The following is a 23515-nucleotide window of genomic DNA, read 5'->3' as shown; positions in this document are numbered from 1 at the left end:
ACATTCGAGAATAAACTTGAAATATGTCATTGGTAACAGAGTTCAGCAGGAGTTAGAAACAGGGTAAGACAATGGGTAATTGAAGCTGAAGGGATACAGACTGTGCAACAGGACTAGATACAAAAACTCAAAAATGGACAGCACAATAATACCTAATTGTAAAGTAATCATGTTAAAACACTGAATGAAGCTGCATCTGAGCTATAGGTTTTTGTTTTGTTTTGTTTTGTTTTGTTTTGATTTTACTATTATTACTTTTATTTTTTTCTCTATATTAACATTCTATATCTTTTTCGGTTATGTTGCTAGTTCTTCTAAACCAATGCAAATGTACTAAGAAATGATGATCATGCATCTATGTGATGATGTTAAGAATTAATGATTGCATGTGTAGAATGGTATGATCTCTAAATGTTGGGTTAATTTCTTTTTTTCCGTTAATTAAAAAAAAAAAAAAAAAGAGAAGGGATAATTGGAGATGAAGGGATACAGACTGTACAACGGGACTGGATATAAAAACTCAGAAATGGACAGCACAATACTACCCAATTATAATGCAATTATGTTAAAACACTGAATGAAGCTGCATGTGAGGTATAGGTTTTTTGTTTTTGTTTTTTTTTGTTTTTTTTTCTTTCTATTATTGTTTTAATTCTTATTCTGTTGTCTTTTTATTTCTTTTTCTAAATTGATGCAAATGTACTAAGAAATGATGAATATGCAACTATGTGATGTTATTAAGAATTACTGATTGTACATGTAGATTGGAATGATTTCTAATTGTTTTGTTAATTCTTTTTTTAAATAATAAAAAAAAAAGCTAAAAAAAAATAGTAAAACAAACAAACAAACAAAAAAAAACCCCTATAGCTCAGATGCAGCTTCATTCAGTGTTTTAACATGATTACTTTACAATTAGGTATTATTGTGCTGTCCATTTTTGAGTTTTTGTACCTAGTCCTGTTGCACAGTCTGTATCCCTTCAGCTCCAATTACCCATTGTCTTACCCTGTTTCTAACTCCTGCTGGACTCTGTTACCAATGACATATTTCAAGTTTATTCTCGAATGTCCGTTCACATCAGTGGGACCATACAGTATTTGTCCTTTAGTTTTTGGCTGGATTCACTCAGCATAATGTTCTCTAGGTCCATCCATGTTATTACATGTTTCATAAGTTTATCTTGTCTTAAAGCTGCATAATATTCCATCGTATGTATATACCACAGTTTGTTTAGCCATTCTTCTGTTGATGGACATTTTGGCTGTTTCCATCTCTTTGCAATTGTAAATAACGCTGCTATAAACATTGGTGTGCAAATGTCCGTTTGTGTCTTTGCCCTTAAGTCCTCTGAGTAGATACCTAGCAATGGTATTGCTTGGTCGTACGGCAATTCTATATTCAGCTTTTTGAGGAACCAGCAAACTGCCTTCCACAGTGGTTGCACCATTTGACATTCCCACCAACAGTGGATGAGTGTGCCTCTTTCTCCGCATCCTCTCCAGCACTTACCATTTTCTGTTTTGTTGAAAATGGCCATTCTGGTGGGTGTGAGATGATATCTCATTGTGGTTTTGATTTGCATTTCTCTAATGGCCAGGGACATTGAGCATCTCTTCATGTGCCTCTTGGCCATCCGTATTTCCTCTTCTGGTAGGTGTCTATTCAAGTCTTTTTCCCATTTTGTAATTGGGTTGGCTGTCTTTTTGTTGTTGAGTTGAACAATCTCTTTATAAATTCTGGATACTAGACCTTTATCTGATATGTCATTTCCAAATATTATCTCCCATTGTGTAGGCTGTCTTTCTACTTTCTTGATGAAGTTCTTCGATGCACAAAAGTGTTTAATTTTGAGGAGCTCCCATTTATTTCTTTCTTTCTTCAGTGCTCTTGCTTTAGGTTTAAGGTCCATAAAACCACCTCCAGTTGTAAGATCCATAAGATATCTCCCTACATTTTCCTCTAACTGTTTTATGGTCTTAGACCTAATGTTTAGATCTTTGATCCATTTTGAGTTAACTTTTGTATAAGGTGTGAGATACGGGTCTTCTTTCATTCTTTTACATATGGATATCCAGTTCTCTAGGCACCATTTATTGAAGAGACTGCTCTGTCCCAGGTGAGTTGGCTTGACTGCCTTATCAAAGATCAAATGTCCATAGATGAGAAGGTCTATATCTGAGCACTCTATTCGATTCCATTGGTCGTTATATCTATCTTTATGCCAATACCATGCTGTTTTGACCACTGTGGCTTCATAATATGCCTTAAAGTCCTGCATCGCTAGACCTCCAGCTTCGTTTTTTTTCCTCAAGATGTTTTTAGCAATTCAGGGCACCCTGCCCTTCCAGATAAATTTGCTTATTGGTTTTTCTATTTCTGAAAAATAAGATGTTGGGATTTTGATTGGTATTGCATTGAATCTGTAGATCAGTTTAGGTAAGATTGACATCTTAATTATATTTAGTCTTCCAATCCATGAACATGGTATGCCCTTCCATCTATTTAGGTCTTCTGTGATTTCTTTTAGCAGTTTTTTGTAGTTTTCTTTATATAGGTTTTTTTGTCTCTTTAGTTAAATTTATTCCTAGGTATTTTATTCTTTTAGTTGTGATTGTAAATGGGATTCGTTTCTTGATTTCCCCCTCAGCTTGTTCATTACTAGTGTATAGAAATGCTACAGATTTTTGAATGTTGCTCTTGTAGCCTGCTACTTTGCTGTACTCATTTATTAGCTCTAGTAGTTTTGTTGTGGATTTTTCTGGGTTTTCTACGTATAGTATCATATTGTCTGCAAACAGTGATAGTTTTACTTCTTCCTTTCCAATTTTGATGCCTTGTATTTCTTTTTCTTGTCTAATTGCTCTGGCTAGAACCTCCAACATGATGTTGAATAATAGTGGTGATAGTGGACATCCTTGTCTTGTTCCTGATCTTAGGGGGAAAGTTTTCAATTTTTCCCCATTGAGGATGATATTAGCTGTGGGTTTTTCGTATACTCCCTCTATCATTTTAAGGAAGTTCCCTTGTATTCCTATCTTTTGAAGTGTTTTCAACAGGAAAGGATGTTGAATCTTGTCAAATGCCTTCTCTGCATCAATTGAGATGATCATGTGATTTTTCTGCTTTGATTTGTTGATGTGGTGTATTACACTAATTGATTTTCTTATGTTGAACCATCCTTGCATACCTGGGATGAATCCTACTTGGTCATGATGTATAATTCTTTTAATGTGTTGTTGGATACGATTTGCTAGAATTTTATTGAGGATTTTTGCATCTGTATTCATTAGAGAGATTGGTCTGTAGTTTTCTTTTTTTGTAATATCTTTGCCTGGTTTTGGTATGAGGGTGATGTTGGCTTCATAGAATGAATTAGGCAGTTTTCCCTCCACTTCGATTATGTTGAAGAGTTTGAGGAGAGTTGGTACTAATTCTTTCTGGAATGTTTGATAGAATTCACATGTGAAGCCGTCTGGTCCTGGACTTTTCTTTTTAGGGAGCTTCTGAATGACTAATTCAATCTCTTTACTTGTGATTGGTTTGTTGAGGTCATCTATGTCTTCTTGAGTCAAAGTTGGTTGTTCATGTCTTTCCAGGAACCCGTCCATTTCATCTAAATTGTTGTATTTATTAGCGTAAAGTTGTTCATAGTATCCTGTTATTACCTCCTTTATTTCTGTGAGGTCAGTAGTTATGTCTCCTCTTCCATTTCTGATCTTATTTATTTGCATCCTCTCTCTTTTTCTTTTTGTCAATCTTGCTAAGGGCCCATCAATCTTATTGATTTTCTCATAGAACCAACTTCTGGCCTTATTGATTTTCTCTATTGTTTTCATGTTTTCAATTTCATTTATTTGTGCTCTAATCTTTGTTATTTCTTTCCTTTTGCTTGCTTTGGGATTAGTTTGCTGTTCTTTCTCCAGTTCTTCCAAGTGGACAGTTAATTCCTGCATTTTTGCCTTTTCTTCTTTTCTGATAAAGGCATTTAGGGCAATCAATTTCCCTGTTAGCAATGCCTTTGCTGCGTCCCATAAGTTTTGATATGTTGTGTCTTCATTTTCATTCACCTATAGGTATTTACTAATTTCTCTTGCAATTTCTTCTTTGACCCAGTTGTTGTTTAAGAGTGTGTTGTTGAGCCTCCATGTATTTGTGAATTTTCTGGCACTCCGCCTATTATTGATTTCCAACTTCATTCCTTTATGATCTGAGAAAGTGTTGTGTATGATTTCAATCTTTTTAAATTTGTTAAGACTTGCTTTGTGACCCAGCATATGGTCTATCTTTGAGAATGATCCATGAGCACTTGAGAAAAAGGTGTATCCTGCTGTTGTGGGATGTAATGTCCTATAAATGTCTGTTAAGTCAAGCTCATTTATAGTAATATTCAGATTCTCTATTTCTTTATTGATCCTCTGTCTAGATGTTCTGTCCATTGATGAGAGTGGTGAATTGAAGTCTCCAACTATTATGGTATATGTGTCTATTTCCCTTTTCAGTGTTCGCAGTGTATTCCTCACGTATTTTGGGGCATTCTGGTTCGGTGCGTTAATATTTATGATTGTTATGTCTTCTTGTTTAATTGTTCCTTTTATTAGTATATAGTGTCCTTCTTTGTCTCTTTTAACTGTTTTACATTTGAAGTCTAATTTGTTGGATATTAGTATAGCCACTCCTGCTCTTTTCTGGTTGTTATTTGCATGAAATATCTTTTCCCAACCTTTCACTTTCAACCTATGTTTATCTTTGGGTCTAAGATGTGTTTCCTGTAGACAGCATATAGAAGGATCCTGTTTTTTAATCCATTCTGCCAGTCTATGTCTTTTGATTGGGGAATTCAGTCCATTAACATTTAGAGTTATTACTGTTTGGATAATATTTTCCTCTACCATTTTGCCTTTAGTATTATATATATCATATCTGACTTTCCTTCTTTCTACACTCTTCTCCATATCTCTCTCTTCTGTCTTTTTGTATCTGACTCTAGTGCTCCCTTTAGTATTTCTTGCAGAGCTGGTCTCTTGGTCACAAATTCTCTCAGTGACTTTTTGTCTGAGAATGTTTTAATTTCTCCCTCATTTTTGAAGGACAGTTTTGCTGGATATAGGAGTCTTGGTTGGCAGTTTTTCTCTTTTAGTAACTTAAATATATCATCCCACTGTCTTCTAGCCTCCATGGTTTCTGCTGAGAAATCTACACATAGTCTTATTGGGTTTCCCTTGTATGTGATGGATTGCTTCTCTCTCACTGCTTTCAAGATCCTCTCTTTCTCTTTGACGTCTGACATTCTAACTAGTAAGTGTCTTGGGGAATGCCTATTTGGGTCTAATCTCTTTGGGGTGCGCTGCACTTCTTGGATCTGTAATTTTAGGTCTTTCATAAGAGTTGGGAAATTTTCAGTGATAATTTCTTCCATTAGTTTTTCTCCTCCTTTTCCCTTCTCTTCTCCTTCTCAGACACCCACAACACGTATATTTGTGCGGTTCACATTGTCCTTGAGTTCCCTGATCCCCTGTTCAAATATTTCCATTCTTTTCCCGATAGTTTCTGTTTCTTTTTGGAATTCAGATGTTCCATCCTCCAAATCACTAATTCTATCTTCTGTCTCTTTAAATCTATCATTGTAGGTATCCATTGTTTTTTCCATCTTTTCTACTTTATCCTTCACTTCCATAAGCTCTGTGATTTGTTTTTTCAGTTTTTCTATTTCTTCTTTTTGATCAGCCCATGTCTTCTTCATGTCCTCCCTCAATTTATCGATTTCGTTTTTGAAGAGGTTTTCCATTTCTGTTCGTATATTCAACATTAGTTGTTTCAGCTCTTGTATCTCATTTGAACTATTGGTTTGTTCCTTTGACTGGGCCATATTTTCAGTTTTCTGAGTGTGATCTGTTATCTTCTGCTGGCGTCTGGGCATTTAGTCAGATTTCCCTGGGTGTTGGACCCCACAGGTTGAAAGATTTTTCTGTGAAATCTCTGTGTTCTGTTTTTCTTTTCCTGCCCAGTAGGTGGCGCTCGTGGCACACGTTTGTCTACGGGATCCACCAGTGAAAGTTGCTGTGGGTCCTTTAACTCTGGAAAATTCTCGCCGTAGGGGAGGTTTGGCAGCCGAAGCGTCTTGGAAGATTGCCAGCCGGCCCAGGGTTCCGAACGCGGGGAGGGTCGCCGGCCACCGCAGCACGGGAGAGCATCTGGCCGAATTACCTAGTCAGCCCGGGGCGCCAAGCGTGGCGGGAGGGCGCCAGCTGTCGCAGCCCGGGAGAGTGCACTGTTCCCAGCCGGACCGGGGAGTCACGTGTTTGGAAGGGACCCCCCCGGTCACTGTTCTCCGCAGTCTGGGGATTTCCGACCGAACTCTCTCAGTTGGTCCGGGGGGCCTCGCGTGGTGGGGACGCCTGCCGCCCCGGCCTGAGGGGACCGCCTGCCCAATTCTACCAGCTGGCCTGGGAAGGAGGAAGGAGGGACTCCGGCCGCTTGCCGTCCCACCCAGGAAAGCCCGCGCCCCTCGGTGATCTCACCAGAGCTGGTTCTCCCAGACAGTCAGCCGTTCCAGGATGGGGTATGCTGTCCCTTTGATCTCCGTCGTGGCTCCGGGAGCTGCTCTGTATTGTCTCCACTCCCCCAGTAGCTGTTCTGGAGGAGGAAAGGTGAGGGTGGCAAGGCTGTGGAGGCCGGTGGCGGAGGAGCCGGTGAAGGCAGAAGAGGGGAGAGGAGGGCGGGCGGGTTGGCTGCTGCGGGGCGTGGGTGCCGCACGGCGGGCCGGCGGACAAAGAGAGAGGGGAGAGGAGGGCGGGCGGGTCGGCTGCTCTAAAAAACATTTTTTTATTGTGAAATATATGTACAAAAATAAAAGCAATAATTTTCAAAGTATATTGCAAGAAGTAATTACAGATTTCAGAGTTTGATATGGGTTATAGTTCCACATTTTTAGGTTTTTCCTTGTAGTTGCTCCAAAACACTGGAGACTAAAAGAAATATCAATATAGTGATTCAGCAGTCGTTTGTTAAATCGCATCTTCTTTGTTATAACTCCTCCTTCTCCTTTGATTCCTCTCCCAATCTATAGGGGTGTTTGGGCTTTGCCCATTCTAACTTTTTTAGGCTGAAAAGGATCATCAGTAATATGGGATGGAGGATGGAGTTAGTTGATGTTCTGGAGAGGCTGAGCCCTCTGGGTTTCAGGACTTATTTGGCCTAGGAACCCTCTGGAGGTTGTAGGTTTCAGGAGAGGAAAGTCAGCACATGAAGCTTTTGTAGAGTCTCAGACTGAGCCCTAGATGTTCTTTAGGGTTAGCAGGAATCATGTTGGTTGGGGGTTGGCGAACCACGGCCATCAGCAATATCTAGCTGAAGCTCACATAAGGGTAGCCACCAGAATAGCCTCTCGACTCTGTTTGAACTCTCTCAGTCACTGATGCCTTAGTTTGTTACATTTCTTTTCCCCGTTTTAGTCCAGAATGTGTTTTCCATCCCATGATGCCAGGGCTAGACTGAACCCTGGGAGTCATGTCCCACGTTGCCAGGGAGACTTTCATCCCTGAACGTCATGTCCCACTTGGGGTGGGGGGATGGCAATGATTTTCCTTGCAGAGTTGGGCTTAGAGAGAGAGTGAGGCCACGTTTAAGTAAGGAAGGAGGTTTCCTGGAAGTAACTCTTTTGCATAACTATAGGTAGTCCTAGCTTCTCTGCTACAGAAATAAGTTTCACAAGGGCAAGCCTCAATTTTAAGGGCTTGATCCATTTTCTTGGGAGTCCCTAATGTTTGAGAGAGTATCAGGGGTTTCCCAGACATGAAAATTCAGTATTTCCATATTTTTTCTGTAGTCCCACAAGTGATTCTAGCAATACTTTTGAATTATCAGCCCACCATAGTCTGGGATGTCTCCAGGTATTATATTAAGCTATATAGAATTGCAAGGATTCATTCCCATTCTGGGCTCCATGTGTTTGGGTTGTTTAAATGAGCTATCCACACAGGTTGATTTAGATTGTGTGCTACAGAAAATTTGGTTTCTAGACATAATAAACCTCTCTGCCTTTGCTGAAGCTCTAGAGTACACACACTGTCATCTTGTGCCCTGAATTCTGATTTACCTTAGTCCCAACCAGCCCAGCTTCATTTTTATCTCCAATTGAGGACTGATCTCTTTTTTGGTTACTTTAACTGTTACTGTGTGTAGCAATACTGACTTTCAGAGCTGCAGAACTCCAGCTCTGAGTCTCAGGTGTCACAGAGGTACCCAAAGTTCCAGGGAAATACCAGCTTATACACAAATAGCTCAGTGTCTCAGAATCTGGAAATACACTTACAACTTTAGATTAAGTGCAGCTGCTTATAAAGACTTACAATCCAGGCTCCAATTTTTGTATAAGTATTTTCTGAAAGAGACCGTAGCATATTTGTTCCTTTGTTTTGTATTATTTTGCATAACATATTGTCCCCAAGGTTCATTCGGTTCATTGTGTGCTTCATGATGTCATTCCTTTTTGTAGCTGCACAGTATTCCATCATATATATATATATATATATATATATATATATATATATATATGTATATGCCACAGTTCACTTTTTGGCTTCTCATTGTACCCTTCAGCCCCCTCCATCTATTAGGCATCATGGATAACATCCAAAGTAAGCAATCCATGTCTTATAATATCCTCATTTGGTTGTACAGTCAGCAACACTTTCAATTATAGACGATTTTCATTTGTCCAAAGAGACAAGAACCAATAAACACAGCCTCACCAGATATCAAATCAAAACCTCCCCTAATCTCTTATCCCTCCCCACTCCAATTTTTGCCCTGGTATTGCTGTGATTCTTTTGCAGTCTTCCTGCTAACTATGGAACTTAGCACGCAATAGCAGTTTTCCCCCTAAACCCCTCTATTATTGACTGTTTGTTTGAGGTCAGACCTTTGAAGGAGTTCATGTGAGAACTTATTTATAACTGGAGAGTTAATCAGTGGGATACATGGCGCTGTACATCCCCTTTCAATCATATTCACCTTCAGTGTGGCAGTGTTACTTATAACCCCACTAATTAGTTACCGTCACTTTTATCTGTTCTCTTATATTTAAGTTCATCCTCATTGGGTAGCCTTTCCCTCACCTCTACTTCTGTGAACCTCTAGGTCTGCTATATTCTACAGTGTAAACTCTGAGATTACCAGAGTCATAATAAATGGAATTATACAGCATCTGTCCTTCTGTGTCTGATTATTTCACTCAGCATTGTGTCCTCAGGGTTCATCCATGGTGTCATGTGCTTCAGGATGTCATTTTGTCTCACTGCTGTATAATATTCCATCATATGTATATACATTTTGTTGATCCACTCTTCTGTTGATGGGCACTTGGATGAACACTGGTGTGCAAATGTCTGGTGGTGTCACTGCTTTGAGCTCTTCTGGGTATATACCAAGTCATGGTATTGCCAGGTCACAGAGCAGCTCAATATTTAGTTTTCTGAGGAGCTGCTGAATTGTCACTGGCATTTGGGGTCCTGTTTGTTAGAGCAGCTAACATAACCTTATCTAGTGCATCGTAAAGTGCATTTCTTCCTGTAGGTCACCATATTAGTTTGTTAAGCTGCTGGACAGCAATATACCAAAATGGAAAGGCTTTTAAAAAGGGAACATATTATGTTACAGGTTTATAGTTCTAAGGCTGTGAAAATGGCACCAATAGGTTACCTTCACTCAAGAAAGACTGATGCCATCTGGAACACCTCTGTCAGCTGGGAAGGCATGTGGCTGGCATCTGCTGGCTCCTTGCTCCTGGACTCCATTGCTTTTAGTCTCCGTTTTCTCTCTAAACCTCTGTGGGCCTTCACTTAGCTCATCCAAGACAAAATTCTGGGTTCTGCCGGGCTCTGCATTTCCAAACGTTCATGTGTAGGCATCTGTTCTCTCTGTCGGCACTCCAAGCATCTCCAAACATCTGTGTCTCTGTCAGCTCTGAAGCACCTGTTCTCCAAGCACCTGCATCTGAGGGTTCTCCAAAATGTTTCCCCTTTTAAAGGAGTCTAGTAAACTAATCAAGACCCACCTTGAATGGGTGGAGTCGTATCTCCACCTAATCAAAAGGCCACAGCCACAGTTGGCTGTGTCACATCTCCATGGAAGTAATCTCACCAAAAATCCACACCCACAACTTGGAGATAATCGAATCAAAAGGGTTTCCACCTTATGATATGGAATGAGGATTAAAGAACATAGCTTTCCTTGGATACACAACCCTTTCAAATTGGCACAGTCGCATTAAAAAATGTATGGAAAAAGATGAATCTTCCCCAAAGCCCTCACTTTTCAGATGGAGGTAATGAATGCCAGAGCTACCTTGGGTCTCTTTAATGAACTGGCACCAAACTCTGCCTCAGTGGGTGGTGAATGTCGGGAGGCCCCGGGTCTGCTTTCTTCACCACGGAATCGTGCACAGCTGCTGGGCAGCCTGCAGCCTCTTGGCATAGTGCTCATCCCACCTTCCTGAGATGACCCAGGCCATGGAGCTAGTTTGTTTTCGACTACTCCGGGCCTCCCTGCCCGGCGCCTCCACCCACGGCTCGGGGACAGGAAGGGTGAACTCTGGCTGGCCCTGCTTAGCCAGCTCTACCTGGCTCGTCCGCAGCCTCTGTGGTTAACATCTCCCCAGCACACGGCAGACTTTCTCTGAATCAAGGCAAGGGATTCTGAGAACCCAGCAGAGCTGTGTCTCTGCTGTCTCAGACAAGGGGCATTGCATGCACAGATAAGGGCACATACCCAGGAGTACACTGAGTGTCGGCGCTGGCCACAGAGGATGGAAACACACACACCCGTGGGCTGCCGCCTCGGCTCCAGTGATGGGCGGAGCCTGCTGCCTGCCTGGAGCTTGAGGCCACCCCAAATCCTGCGGGCCACGGGCAGCTGCTGGTGCACGCTTTCCAGACCACATGGGGTTCTTGGGCATGTGAACTCATGTAGGTGACAGCAAGGCACAGTGCCCAGCATCTAGCAAGCTTGATTCTACTTGCAGTAGCCTTCTGAGGTGGCCACGTTTGGCATTCCCCACCCCACCCCATCTTACAGATGAGGGAACAGAGACTCCCTGAGCTTACCTGTCCTGCTCAAAGCCCCATCTTAACTTGGTGGAGACTGGCACCCGGAGGGCGGAATCAGACAGACAGGGGCCATGCCACTCATGCATGACAGACGGGCACTAAAATCTCTCCTGAATAGACTGGGGCTGGTTCCAGTGATGCTGTCAGCAACACCGGGGTTTGATCAGAAATTGCGTGGGCTCATTCCTCAGGTATGATGTGTGTGGGAATGAAAGCAGAGAATGACAGAGGGCCTTAAAAAACACTTTGGACAGGTTGGGCCTTAAAATCTGGGGAGAGAAAGGGGTTTCCTAGCATCCCCTGTCTTCCCACCTTCAGGGCTCTTATGGTGATGTGCTCATCTCCGTTTCCTCTGCACACTGCTCCTGCCCCTGGGCTACTACTTATGTTCCACAGGCCCAAGCTCAGTCCCTGCAAGGGAGGCTGGGACATGTGATCTAGCTGTGTGCCCCAGGGAGAGGGAACTGGACTTCCTCAAGGGCTCTTACCGTGTCATCTGAATTCATCTTGTTCATTCATTTATGGAGCATTGCCTTTCCACCCCACTGGATTGCAAGCTTCCTGAGGACAAGGATTGCATCTATCTTGTTCACTGCAGGTCTGCAGCCCCTAGCTGGCACATAGTAGGTACTCAATAAATATGAGTGAGCTAAAGCTCAGGACCTTATTCCAAGAAGGGAAATGCGCATTCCAGACCTGTACATGAACACATTCAGCAGGAATTAGGTAGGTGTGTAGGTAGGTAGGACAAAGGACTTGGAAAGATGTATGATCCCAGAAGGAGAGAATTTCGAAGAGGTAAATCCTGCCAGTCAGAGCACCTGGGAAAGTTATCCATTTCTGTGTAACAATCCACCCCAAACATAGTGCTTAAAACAACAATTATTTAGTTTGCTCCCAGTTCTCTAATCTGGGAAGGGTTCAGAGGATATACCTCGTTTCTGCTCCCAGTTCCCCAGTTTTGGTCAACTAGGGCCAAAGGATCTACTTCCAGTATGGCTCATTCACATGCTATAAGTTGGTACTGGCTGTTGGTTCCTCTCCACATGGAACCATAGAACTGCTTGGGCTTCCTTGCAGCATGGCAGCTGGATTCAAAGAGTGAATGCACCAAGAGACAGGAAGTAAGGCTTGGGCATAGAATCTGGCATTGCATCATCTCACCAAATTTTATTGGATAAGAAGTCACAGAGCCGAGATTCAGGGGGCTCTTGATGGGAAAGAGGGTCAAAGAACTTTTTTGAGGGGGAAAGGGGTGCTTTAAAACCATCACAGAAGGCTTTCCGAGGTTTGAGCTGCTACAACCACTATGGGGTTTGGATAGAGCCTGTTGGCTTCTAGTATGGCTGAAGTTGCCTTTGTCTACCACAGGATAACTGAGGTCACATTCTGGCCCCTGGAGAAGCTTTTCCAGTCAGTGGGTATGGCAGATTGTATTTGCCAAAGTGGCCAACAGTGTCACATTTGTTTCCAGAACTTTGCCACAACTCTTCACTAAGAGGTGGAATCTATTTCCCCTTCCTTTGAGACTGGGTGGGTTTGTGACTACCTCAATGAAAAGAGTATGGCAGAAGTGATGCTGTGTGATTTCTGAGGGAGGCCATAGAGATGAAATGTTTCCACCTGGTGTGTACTCTTTTTCTTTCTTAACACTTGCTCTTGGAATCCAGCCACCATGCTGTAAGGAAGCTCAGGTGTCATCAAGAGACCATATGTAGGGGTTCTAGCTGACAGCCCAAGCTAAGGTCTCAGCACCAACCATCAGGTATCTAAGTGCACGAAACTTCAGATGATTCTAGTTCCCAGCTTTTGAGCCTTCCATCTGAGGCCCGACACATTGCACAGTAGAGGCAAACCATCCCCTGTGCCCCGTCTGAATTCCTGACCCACACAACCTATGAGCATAGTAAATGATTGTCTTAGGTCTTAAAGTTTAGGGCAGTTTGTTTTGCAGCTATAGTAACAGGCACAGAAGGCAAAGTGAAATATAGCAATGGGACCTCCAGAGAGTAGCCCCCATGGCAGGAGTCAGGGGGAGCCGTCCAAAGAGCAGCCTGGCCCACAGTAGCTGGTGACTACCAGGTATACACTGGAGAGCTGGACAGAGGATTCAGCATGTGTGAAGAGAAGCTTTGGGCTAGGAAAGGGTCTAGCAGGTGGAAGGCCAGTGGGGCTGGGGCACAACCCTGAGGTGGCGGTGGGGATGGGGTGGCACAAGGAACTAGCCTTCACTATGAGGCCATGAAGGAGGAGCCTTGGTAGGATCTGCTTCCAAGTGAGGGTGTCAGAAGAATGAGGCCCCCTGAGGAGGTGCAGCCTGACAGACTGTCATTGCCCGGCCATTCCTTTGCTCCTTAAACATCCCTTCGTTTCTCTGTGTCTGAGAGACTCAGGAGTGGGTCCTGCTGCCAGGCTGCTTACTGAATTACAGCCAGGAGGGTGTCATGCCCTCAGGAGCCTTCTGGGGTTCCCACCAGATGATGCTGACGTCAGCCTTCAAACCTGGGGGATGACTACACTTTAGCAGCTACAACTGACTTACTGGACAGCATAAAGCCCTTACGAGGGACCGGTCCCCCATTAGGGCATGTGCCTGCAGGAAAATGCAACCTCTCTGGCTGCTGTATGTAAACCACCCCTCAACTCTGTTTCTAGCATTTACTGAGCAGGAAGTGGGAGTGCCTGTTCACCGCAGAGGGAAAGGATGGCTAACTCACGCTAGGCCCAGTTCACCTGCCTCACCTCTGAAGCCTCTGGGGGCCCTCCTTGCTGGATGGAGAACTTCCTCTGGGCTCTTTTAGCATTTAAACCTTTATTGATGTTCCCAATATAGAAACATGTCTCTTTCATCCCTTTCTGGCAATTCAAGAGGCATTTTTTTTTTTTTATGTGTCCCCAATACCCATGCAGGGCCACACCCTTTGAGGATGCTCAACTGAGTTTGCTGAAAAGACAAGGGGACAGATATTGAATAAATTCTCCTGATCAACACAGCATCCATCTGCTTTCCAGGGCCTTTCATCTTTCTGTGGCAACCTCCCTTCTCATGAATAGATACGCTTTAGAGAACAGAAGTTTCTGGGGAAACATACACATCCTTAAAAGGCTAAGAGAGCTGATTGTGGTGAAGGCAGATTACAAATGGAAAGTGAGCTGTCAGTAGCTCCTCTGACAGGGTATTATCACGCGGGTAATTCTCACTTGTGGGGAGTCAGCAGCTTGGTGGGCCTGGACTAAGGACTCACACACAGGACTGCCCAGGCCTTCTGATGTGACTTGTAAAATTGTTCCTGTTGACCCCAGGAGCAAGGGAAGGTGGCTTTTTGCACATCCTCATTTACAAGGACTCTGGCTCAACCTTGAGAACTGCAGCCTTCTCCTGCTCATGTATCAACCGTGCTGGGAGGAGAAGGGTGTGGGAGCTGGGAACATCCCTTCTGTCTGAAGAAGTGGCCCAGGAAGGAAGATGTCTTAGTTTCAGTGCCCCCAGAAGCAGACCCCGAGAGAGAAGATTGCGAGTTGTTTATTTGGGAGGGGAAAACACTGTTAGGGGAGTGGGGAAGTGAGTCAAGGGAGGGGAGGCGGCTGATGCAGAGGGCATCAGCAAGTCAGCTATCACTCTGGACAACTGGAGCTTGACCCGGCAGGGACAGGGTCACCCCTCCCAGGGGCACGGGAGCCGGGGTGTCTATGCACTAGTCACTCCTACCTTGGGTTGAGAACAGCCCCCAGGAGATGTAATTCCCTTGCACTTTCTGGTTTGCCCACTCAAGGCCAGCAGAGTAGCTTTCTGGGGTTTGGGAAAAACCCTCAGGTAAAGGTGCAGGTAGGGCAGAAGGAAGTCAGAAGGATGTAGGTGAGAAACCAAGCCTGGCTGCTGCACAGGGTCTCTGCTCCCGGCTCAGTGGGGGCTGGGAGTGAGTGTGAGGTTGTCCCTGGTCTGGGGAAGTCAGTTTCGCCTTCACCAGAAAGACATCTGGGAAGCGGCCAGGCCCTCAGCTCTTTTGATGGCAGAACCAGTGCTGGCAGGGGGTAGAGAGGATTGTAACACAAGGGACTGAAAGTTCCTTGTTGGCTGGGCCAAGGACAGAGGCCTAGGCTAGAGATGGGCTCAAGCACAAATTCTAAGCTGCCACTGGCTTTGTGGTTCTACTTGAGTTAGGGATCCCAACGGCCCCTTTTCTGCTTTGTCATTTAAGACACAGAGCGTGCTCTAATAGCCAGAGAGGCATTAACCACCTCTCACGCCATCCTCACCCTGTGGGCACCTCACCAAACCAAGGATAGACTTGGTGCCAAGAGCAAGACAGAATGTGTGTTTTGCGGGGGGGGGGAGGGGACAAGCCAAGGGGGCCGTTCCCAAAAGAGCCTCTTTGACCGGCAGGCAGGTGGGCTCCCAGGGCAGGACCCTGGAGTTGAGACAGCCCTGGGGCAGATGCCAGGCCTCCAGAAAGCGTCAGAACTGTCCCATGGGACAGTTGGGACAACCTGATCTCCAGGGACTCTTTCAAACTTAAGCATTATCTCAGAAACTTCCTGCAGTTCATCATGTGTTCGGGCTCTAAGTACCTTAAACTATTACCGCATTTAAGCCACACCACAGCCTAAGAAGCAGGTGACTATTTCCAGCATTTTATATATAAAGATAAAGAGACTGAGGCGTGAGAGTTGAGGCCACTTGCCCGGGGTTGGGGAGTTAAGGAAAGGCAGGGTCGGGGTATGTGCCCTGGGCCAGGCCTGGCAGCAGGGCTGAGGCCATGCAGGTATCTGCTCCTGGGTGGGGGCAAGGCCCATCAACCACGCCCGCCTGGCCGTGCACGGGGCTCCCTGAGCCTGGTCAGCATCCTGTGCCCCCACCCCTGACCCAGGTCTAGAACGCGTCAAGCTAGACTCTCAGTTTCACTTTAGTCTTTTATTATAACCATATGGAATGGGATCACTTTGCCAAAAGGATAAATCATTTCTTAAATCAATGTGAGTTACAGCATCAAGATGGATAAGCAAAAAGCGATGGGAATTCACGGTACAACTGAATATTGCAGAAATCAAATGAATTGTGCCGTTATAAGAAAACATACATGAGGAGTTTTTACATCAATGAGGTCATAAGCCCGTTTATGTGAATTTCAGATTTCTCTTTAACACCATAAAAACAAAGTTTTTGAATACTGAAAGCAGCTGGGGACTGCGAAGAGGAAGCCGGCTTCCCGGGGCTGTCCTCGGCACCCAGCCCCATCTCCCCGCTGTTCGCTGCACAGCCCTTCTGCAGCCTGCCCGGCCCCGCTCTACACCCCCAGGGGCAGAACCACGGGGGAGGGCCAGCGGGATGCGGGGCCTCCACACACACTCTCGTTCTGGAATGACCCTGGAGGCAGGGTCTTACACAATGATAAAATATAGAAACAAAAATCATAAACTTGGGTCAATTCTGACAGGATTTCCTTAGAGACACATGACTGTGGCTGTGCTTTGTCTGCTGGGTGTGGGTGTCTGTGTGACAAAGCGGGGCAGCGTTCCTTCTTGTTAATGTTTGACGATCAAACCCCACTTGTGCAGCTTCCTCAGCGCAGCCCCAAGGAGGCAATGCACAGGGTTCCAGGGGGACACGCGCAGGGCCGGCCGGCCAGGGGGAGTCTGGCCTTCCTCTGAAAGTCACAATCATTCTGCAGGGACGTTATTTCTTCCCTGATTGCAGTTAGCACTGAACACGAGCAGGAGATCATTTTTAGAAGAATAATACAGTATGATTAAATGCTTCAAGTGTTAAATGACTCCTTGGCATATACACAAAGGTAAGGCAAAGTAATTGTGATCACTTTCACTAACCTGTAACTCTGATATGTAAGGTACAGAAATAAATTTTAACTCAGATTTCTAATATGATTAAGGAGGAATGCATGAAACATACAGGGGCATGTATAAAAAAAAGATGACAGTGGGAATTAATCTAAGTTGTACTTGTATAAAATGTACTTAACTGCTAATAATCCAACCATGAGAGCGTTCCACTGATTACCATATCTATTAAAGAAAAAGATTTCATATATTCAGGATTTTAAAAATATGCAATTAAATATAAGTATCTGATAAAAGAATAAAAAGGAAGGAACATATATCCTTAATAGCACTGGAACTAATAAAAATGCAAACAATGCTAAACTATGAAGAATAAAAGTCACTTCAAAAAAAGATAATACTATAGTTCTCTAACGCTATGAGCTATGGGAATTTGTGGTTGGTATTACCCATGCTTCATGCTCCGTCGTGTGTCCCTTTCCTCAGATGAGGGAGAGAAGTTCTTGGGGGTCACAGAAGCAACACTTTTGAGTGAACCCATCGTTTCTTGCATGGCACCAACACAGAGGCACAGAATGGAGGGGACCCATTCCTCCATGTAGGCAGGGCTGGAAGAAGTTTCCAGGGACTAGGAGACACCCACTGACTGGAGGGACACAGCTGAGAGCTGTTAGCATGATGGTGCCCAGCAGCCTCTTGTGTGGCCAGTGACATTTAGCGACCATGATGACTCTAGCTCTCAAGGCAAATAAAATGCTGGAAGTGAGCAGATGACAGTGGCCCAGCCACCAGAGGAGCAGCCATTTTCTGGACCTTGCCTATCTCTCTGCTAGAGCCCCAGTGGGGACAGCTCTACATTTTCCACCTTAGAACAGAAGACCCTGACATCTCAAGATCCAAGTTCTTTGTGAGAAAATAACCAATAACACCCCACATGGGGGTGAGGCCACTCACTTGTTGAATGGGAACCCCTTGGGCACAAAGTGCCATCATGGGACACAGACTTGGCAGCAGCTTGCTCAGTGAGCCGCCCCTGCAGGGGGCAGAGAGGACCATTAAGACCCAGAGAGCTTCATCAGTGCACCTGCTGAGCAGCTGTGGAAGGCCAGGCGTTAGCACTGCTGCCTCAGCAAAAACGAGTCATAGCCACCTTCAGTGCCAGGTGTGTTAAGAGGAGACTTCCCTGCTAGAGTTTAAGAACAAATTGTAGAGCTAATTAGAATCCTCTCCGCAGTAGCTGACTCATAAGCTGTCACCATTTTCTTGAGAGCAGGTGGGAAATCACGTTATTATCACGTTTGTCTATAGGGAAATACAGTTAGCAGCAGGAGGGAGAAGATGGTGTCTATTCCTTCAGACATAGTTTTCCACGTGTTACCATGAAGTTTCCACTGCCCAGAGGCCCGACGGGCCAGTCACCCACAGGCAAGGGCTGCTCCTTCCAGACAGAGATGAAGTGGGCACAGTTCCTGCCCATTCCTGTTAGAATTCCTGCTCAGGCCAAGGAGAGGAAAAGCATTCTTTTCACGGCCCTTCTCCTTTAAGAAGAGAAACTGCTTATCTGGTGCTTTGTGCTCATCACAGTTTCCTATGCTGCCAGCTGACAAGAGGAGAGTCTCTAACCTGTGCTGAAGACCAGACAGGCATGTCAGATCTGGTCCTGCCCTGCCACTGGGGTCTGGGCTGCAGCTCACAACTGAGCACAGGCCCTGCAGCTCCTATATGTGGCTCATGGCAAGGGAAGGGCTGAGCAGAAATGCTGCATCATCCTGGCATCTGGAATGTTCTCCAGGAAGTCCCACTCCCCACAGAAGGGGACACAATTCTCTGTTACTGCTCTCTTAAGGCCAACAGGGGATTCTGGATGGGATAAGCATAGTTTTCTTTTTTCCTTTAATCTTCAGTTGTCAGTTGAATACACCTTGAAACTAGAGAAACCTTATTAGAAAATCAACTGTTTGACAGATGTTTACTCCACAAAGTCATGGACACGTTTTCCAATTCAAGGAATATAATATTCTTGCCGCTTCTGAAATCAGTGCAGCAAAGACTGACTTAAAGTGGCCTAGTTTTCTGGCTATGGAATATTTTGAAAGGTGAAGCACAATCATTTAAGGAGAGATAGTGATGGCCAAAGTCTATTTGGCCTGAGGTTTGGAAATGTATCTTTTAAACAAATAAAAAATCTATCAGCACATTCCACCAAAATATGATTCAGAAGTTTGGACTCTGTTTCTAAAGATCTTTACAGTTTTCTGATAAGTCAGTGATGGTTAATTTCCAGTCCTGGAATCTACTAGTTTTAGTTCATTCTATTGCATTTGGATCTGCTGTATGGCTTTCCAAGGTAGGAATGAAGTACACAGATTTTCAAAGAGGAAATTTTCTGGATATCAACCCATTTTTCCTATGCCTGATGCTTTAAGGGAGGGAAGAGTCAAAACCTTTCTCGTCCTTCTAAATAAAATTGATAGAGTTGCCACCTCTTCTTAGTTGGGGAAGGGAGGACAGAGGAAAAGTGATTCTAATTTTGGTTTGGTGTTTCCTGACGCTGAGTATGATTTTGGATACTGAACCCAGCTCCAACTCACCACTGGAATGGAGTGGTGGGTAGGTAAGGGCCTGGAAAGCCCTGTTTGCATTCTGGTGAACAGAAGTGGGTGTTGTGGCAACATCTGCTTCATTTGGATTCTCTCTAAAGGTCCCAATAACTGCCCCAATACCCAATGCATGCTGGGATAAAGCACTGGTGTTAGAGAGCTCTCCCCTGGGGAGCCTCAGGCTGGCCGCGGAGCCACTGAGAGTGTGGCTGGGTCCCCGCGAGGCAGGTCCAACTGGGGCACCTTAGTCAGATATCCAGGGGGCTCACAATGGTGAATCCTGAGTCCTTGCTGTTGTTGCTGCTGTCATCGTCAGGGCTGGAGCTTGGGTTACTGGAGGAAGCTGAGGCTGGGCCCATCAGTGGGTCAGAGAATACCAGTGGGGAACAGGCCAAGGCCTCGCCTCTCCCAGCTGTAATTCTGAGGGTACGGAGAGGCTGGGCTTGGCCTGAGAACGGCCCCCTGGGACTCCCTTCATCTTCTTTGGAGACCAGGATGAAGTCGTCTGAACTCCCTCCATCTGTATGACCTGGAGTGTCTGAAGAAGCCTGTGAAATACAGTCAGAGGTACAGGTGGGGGAAAGAAGAAACCGGTAAAGAGCTGAATGGAACACTTCATGGAGAGCTGGGGCACTCGTCTATGTTGTAGCTTGGAAAGAGGCAGTGTTTGGTCCTAATGCTCAGAAGCCCGGCACTCACCACTGGTGGAGGGCCAGCAGTGACTTGCTGAGCCACTCTGAGGCTGAATGCTTCTCTCCCAGGGGAATGACAGGCCATGAGAGAGGCTGTGTCTGTACTACATGGAGAGACTGGGCTTGGGAGCCAGCCAGCAGACTACAGGTGGAATCCCTACCAGCCTTGCGGGAGACCTGACCATGCAAATTGCTCTACCCTGTAAAACAAGGATAATGACAGTCTCCCTCTCAGTGTGAGCTGCCAGATTTAGAGTGATTTTACTACTTGCTTAAAGGAGAGTTTCAGGAGAGGTTACCATATTTCATTTTATATATCTTATAGCTAATTCACCTTGGGTATGCACATGGGGGTCTCCTGGGACAGTGGTGGTAACTGGTGGATTGAACAAATACAAAAATCAAGAATGGCAATTGCAAAGTGCAAAATAGCAAAAAGGGGCTGTTTTTAGAGATACAGTTTACTCTAGTCTACAGTTATTTTACTCTAGTCTACAGTTATTTTCCTTTCTTTCTAGGCAATTATGAGTAGCATTTTAATTTTTTAACTAAAGGTCATTTTTTAATTTTTTAAACTCAGGTCAAGGTTCTGGGTTAAGACCAGAGAAGCCCCTGCCTACCCTGGGATGGAAACAAAGCCATAGCTTGACCAAAGAAGTTCACTACCAGCCTGGTAGAAAGAGCCCCTTACCCAGTGCTGCTGTGTATACTGACGCCTGCCTCACCCACCTTGCCTGTGCTCCCCACAGTATGGGTGGGTCTGGTGCAGGGGTCTGAAGTCTAACAAGATGCATGGAGGCATTTGGCGAGAAGTTCCCTCTGGTCTTATGGGCCTCAGAATGGCATGGCCTAGGCCATCTGTGGGCTGTGTGCAGAGCCTGGAAGGGGAGTAAGCAGTACTTCAGAGGGAAATCTGGCCTCCAGCTCTGAAGGTTTTGAAAGTATTTCAACCTAAGACAGCCTGTCTTAGGTTGAAAGCAAAAGAGCATGTATGGTTGATTCTAGTTTTAGAGTGATATCTCTAATATAGAAATACCATAATAACCTATTCTCCTTTAGCTCATATTGAAGACATTAGCAGGATTATGGATAGGAGAAATACTTTCAAAACCTGTGGCCAGAAATAAGGATGGCTCCTGCTATTACTCTAATTACCGGGCATGTATCCAGAAAAAGCAGTGAAGCCAAGTTGTAGAGTACAGATAAAATGTTTTCTCTGGAGACAAGAGTCAAAGATCAGCTTAGACAAAGCCCGTTAGAGTTGACAGGGTCTTAGCAACACCTTTTTTAAATGGCCACATGTGACTAGTGTCTACATTATTGGACAATGCAGTTATAGACTGCATAGATAAAAGCAGGGGGTCCACGTACAGTAAGACATGGAGTATAGGCTGGATGACTAATGAATCCAGGGCCCTGCAATCCCTACCTTCTTCTGCAGTGGGTTTGAGTTAGTTCATCAAATATCTCCTGACGGAGTGTGTGAAAGACACACTATGGAAGGGAGGTACAAAGCCTGACTCTTTTCATGCCACACATTTTCACATTTCTGATGTTTTCGGAGTTGGAGATAAGACTTACAAATCTAACAGAGAGAACAATGTTAGTCATGTTACCACCAATCTTGCAGGGTACGGGGTAGGGCAGGACACGTGCATTCCCCCAAAGGAAGCACTCCATTCGAAGTTCATGATGGGAAAGGGCACTGGCAGGAATACCATGAGTCCTCTGCTTTAAGGCTGGTGAATCTGATCCCTCTCCACCATCCTTTAGACGTACTTGAATGACTAACCAAGAAAGCAAAGAGAATCCATTTCTAAGTTAGGAATGACCTGAGGCAAAAGAGGCCTCCTACAGACCCAGTATGTGGTGATTACATCTTTAAAAAATGTCAAAAAAGCCTGTCTAGCACTGCTCTCTCAATCCTGGGTCATCCATAAATGGGAGCTCCATGATGGCAGGGGCTACATATTCCACAGCCTTGGATATCCAGAACCTGGCATGGTAGACCCTCAAAACATGTTTGGAAGGAAGGAGTGAAAGGCCTTCAAAATTCCTACTTGGCACACTTGAGATGCATGTTCGTAGCTGTAGCATTCTCTGGTGCCCCTCCAACCACACCCTACCTTCTCCCTCTCCCTGAGGAGCAGTGAGAAAGAAAACTCATCAAGCTCTGAGCCCTGATGACAGCCCCAAGGCTTGGGACATAGGTTCCTACAGGAAGAAGGTGTGTCAGGGCTTTCCTGTCTGAGTAGACCCTTGGCTCCCTTATCAGTCCAGTCCAGAACCTTGGCCATTGCAGCGGAAGGCCCCAGACACTTGGCTGGTTTGTATGACTTACTTGTTTGCACCAGAAATTTCTCTTGCTTTTCCCTTCCTAAGAAAAACACTGCTTCCCATTTCTCTCTTCCTCAGATAAAAAATCTTTTTCAGGAGTATTACTTTTTTGATCATCTGTCTGTTTTTAAATTGCTAACAATCATGGGGAAGGGCCCATGGCAGGGAATGAGTAAAGAGAGAAGCCCTACTATTTTACCTTTCCTACTTAGCCCTATAGAGGAACAGAGAAGCAGATTAGCAGTGGGGGGGATCTTTAGGCCCAAGAAGGGTTGACTATTTCAGAAACACATGCAGAGGCAGAGGGTCTCTTAGACCCTGTACATGAGTTAAATAGTTTGCCAGAAGAAGGGCCTAATTCCTTTCATCTTGCAGTTTAGTCATTCCTGGGTATGCACGCTGGGATCTCCTGGGGGCAGTGGTGGTAACTGTAGGTTCTATAATTACAAAAACCAGAAGCGGCAAACTTGAAGAAGTTTTAAATTCAGCAAATTCATTATGTTTTTTTATAAGTTCTCTTTCTATAGTACTTAACACATTCAAATGAAGAATCATACTAAATGTTTAAATGAAATTGTCAAAAATAGAGACGTACATTGGTGGCTGGGCCTATGCTCAACAATATTTGAACAAATAAACAACATATCTGCATAGGGAAGGAGATTTTGGAGGAAATAACCAAATCAAACTTGCAATGCCAATGCTGTATTCATGTGGCCAAATGTAGATTCAAAACCCTGCATGTAAACTTAACCTGCTTTTTAAAGCTGGATGAAATCAACCCCAGAGTTCTCTCTTTCTGAAGTGCTCCCTTGAAACTGGGAAAAAATTCATTTCAAAATGTTACTTTGCTATTTTAAAATCATAGAAAAGAAATATTTTATAAGCATCTGGATACTGATTTTTGAGAAAGTAACCTAGACGAGATTTTGCTAATGTTCATTTTTTAAGACCAAGCTTTGTGAGTTGATTTAAAGAAAAA

The 23515-nt window shown here is 44.5% G+C and overlaps 1 protein-coding gene across 1 annotated transcript in view; it reads right to left on the bottom strand.

The window, feature by feature from the left end:
- Positions 1–16005: 16005 nt before the first annotated feature.
- Positions 16006–23515, bottom strand: part of TBC1D5 (TBC1 domain family member 5) — a 741161-nt gene continuing 733651 nt past the window's right edge. The window contains exon 24 of the mRNA XM_077130039.1: positions 16006–20052. Within this exon, the coding sequence (XP_076986154.1) occupies positions 19753–20052 (300 nt within the window). The 3' untranslated portion in view covers positions 16006–19752. The remainder of the gene's footprint in view (positions 20053–23515) is intronic.

The sequence above is a fragment of the Tamandua tetradactyla genome, chromosome 15 (genome assembly GCF_023851605.1).
Source record: "Tamandua tetradactyla isolate mTamTet1 chromosome 15, mTamTet1.pri, whole genome shotgun sequence".
Lineage (NCBI taxonomy): Eukaryota > Metazoa > Chordata > Mammalia > Pilosa > Myrmecophagidae > Tamandua > Tamandua tetradactyla.
This window is presented reverse-complemented; position numbering and strand designations above follow the sequence as displayed.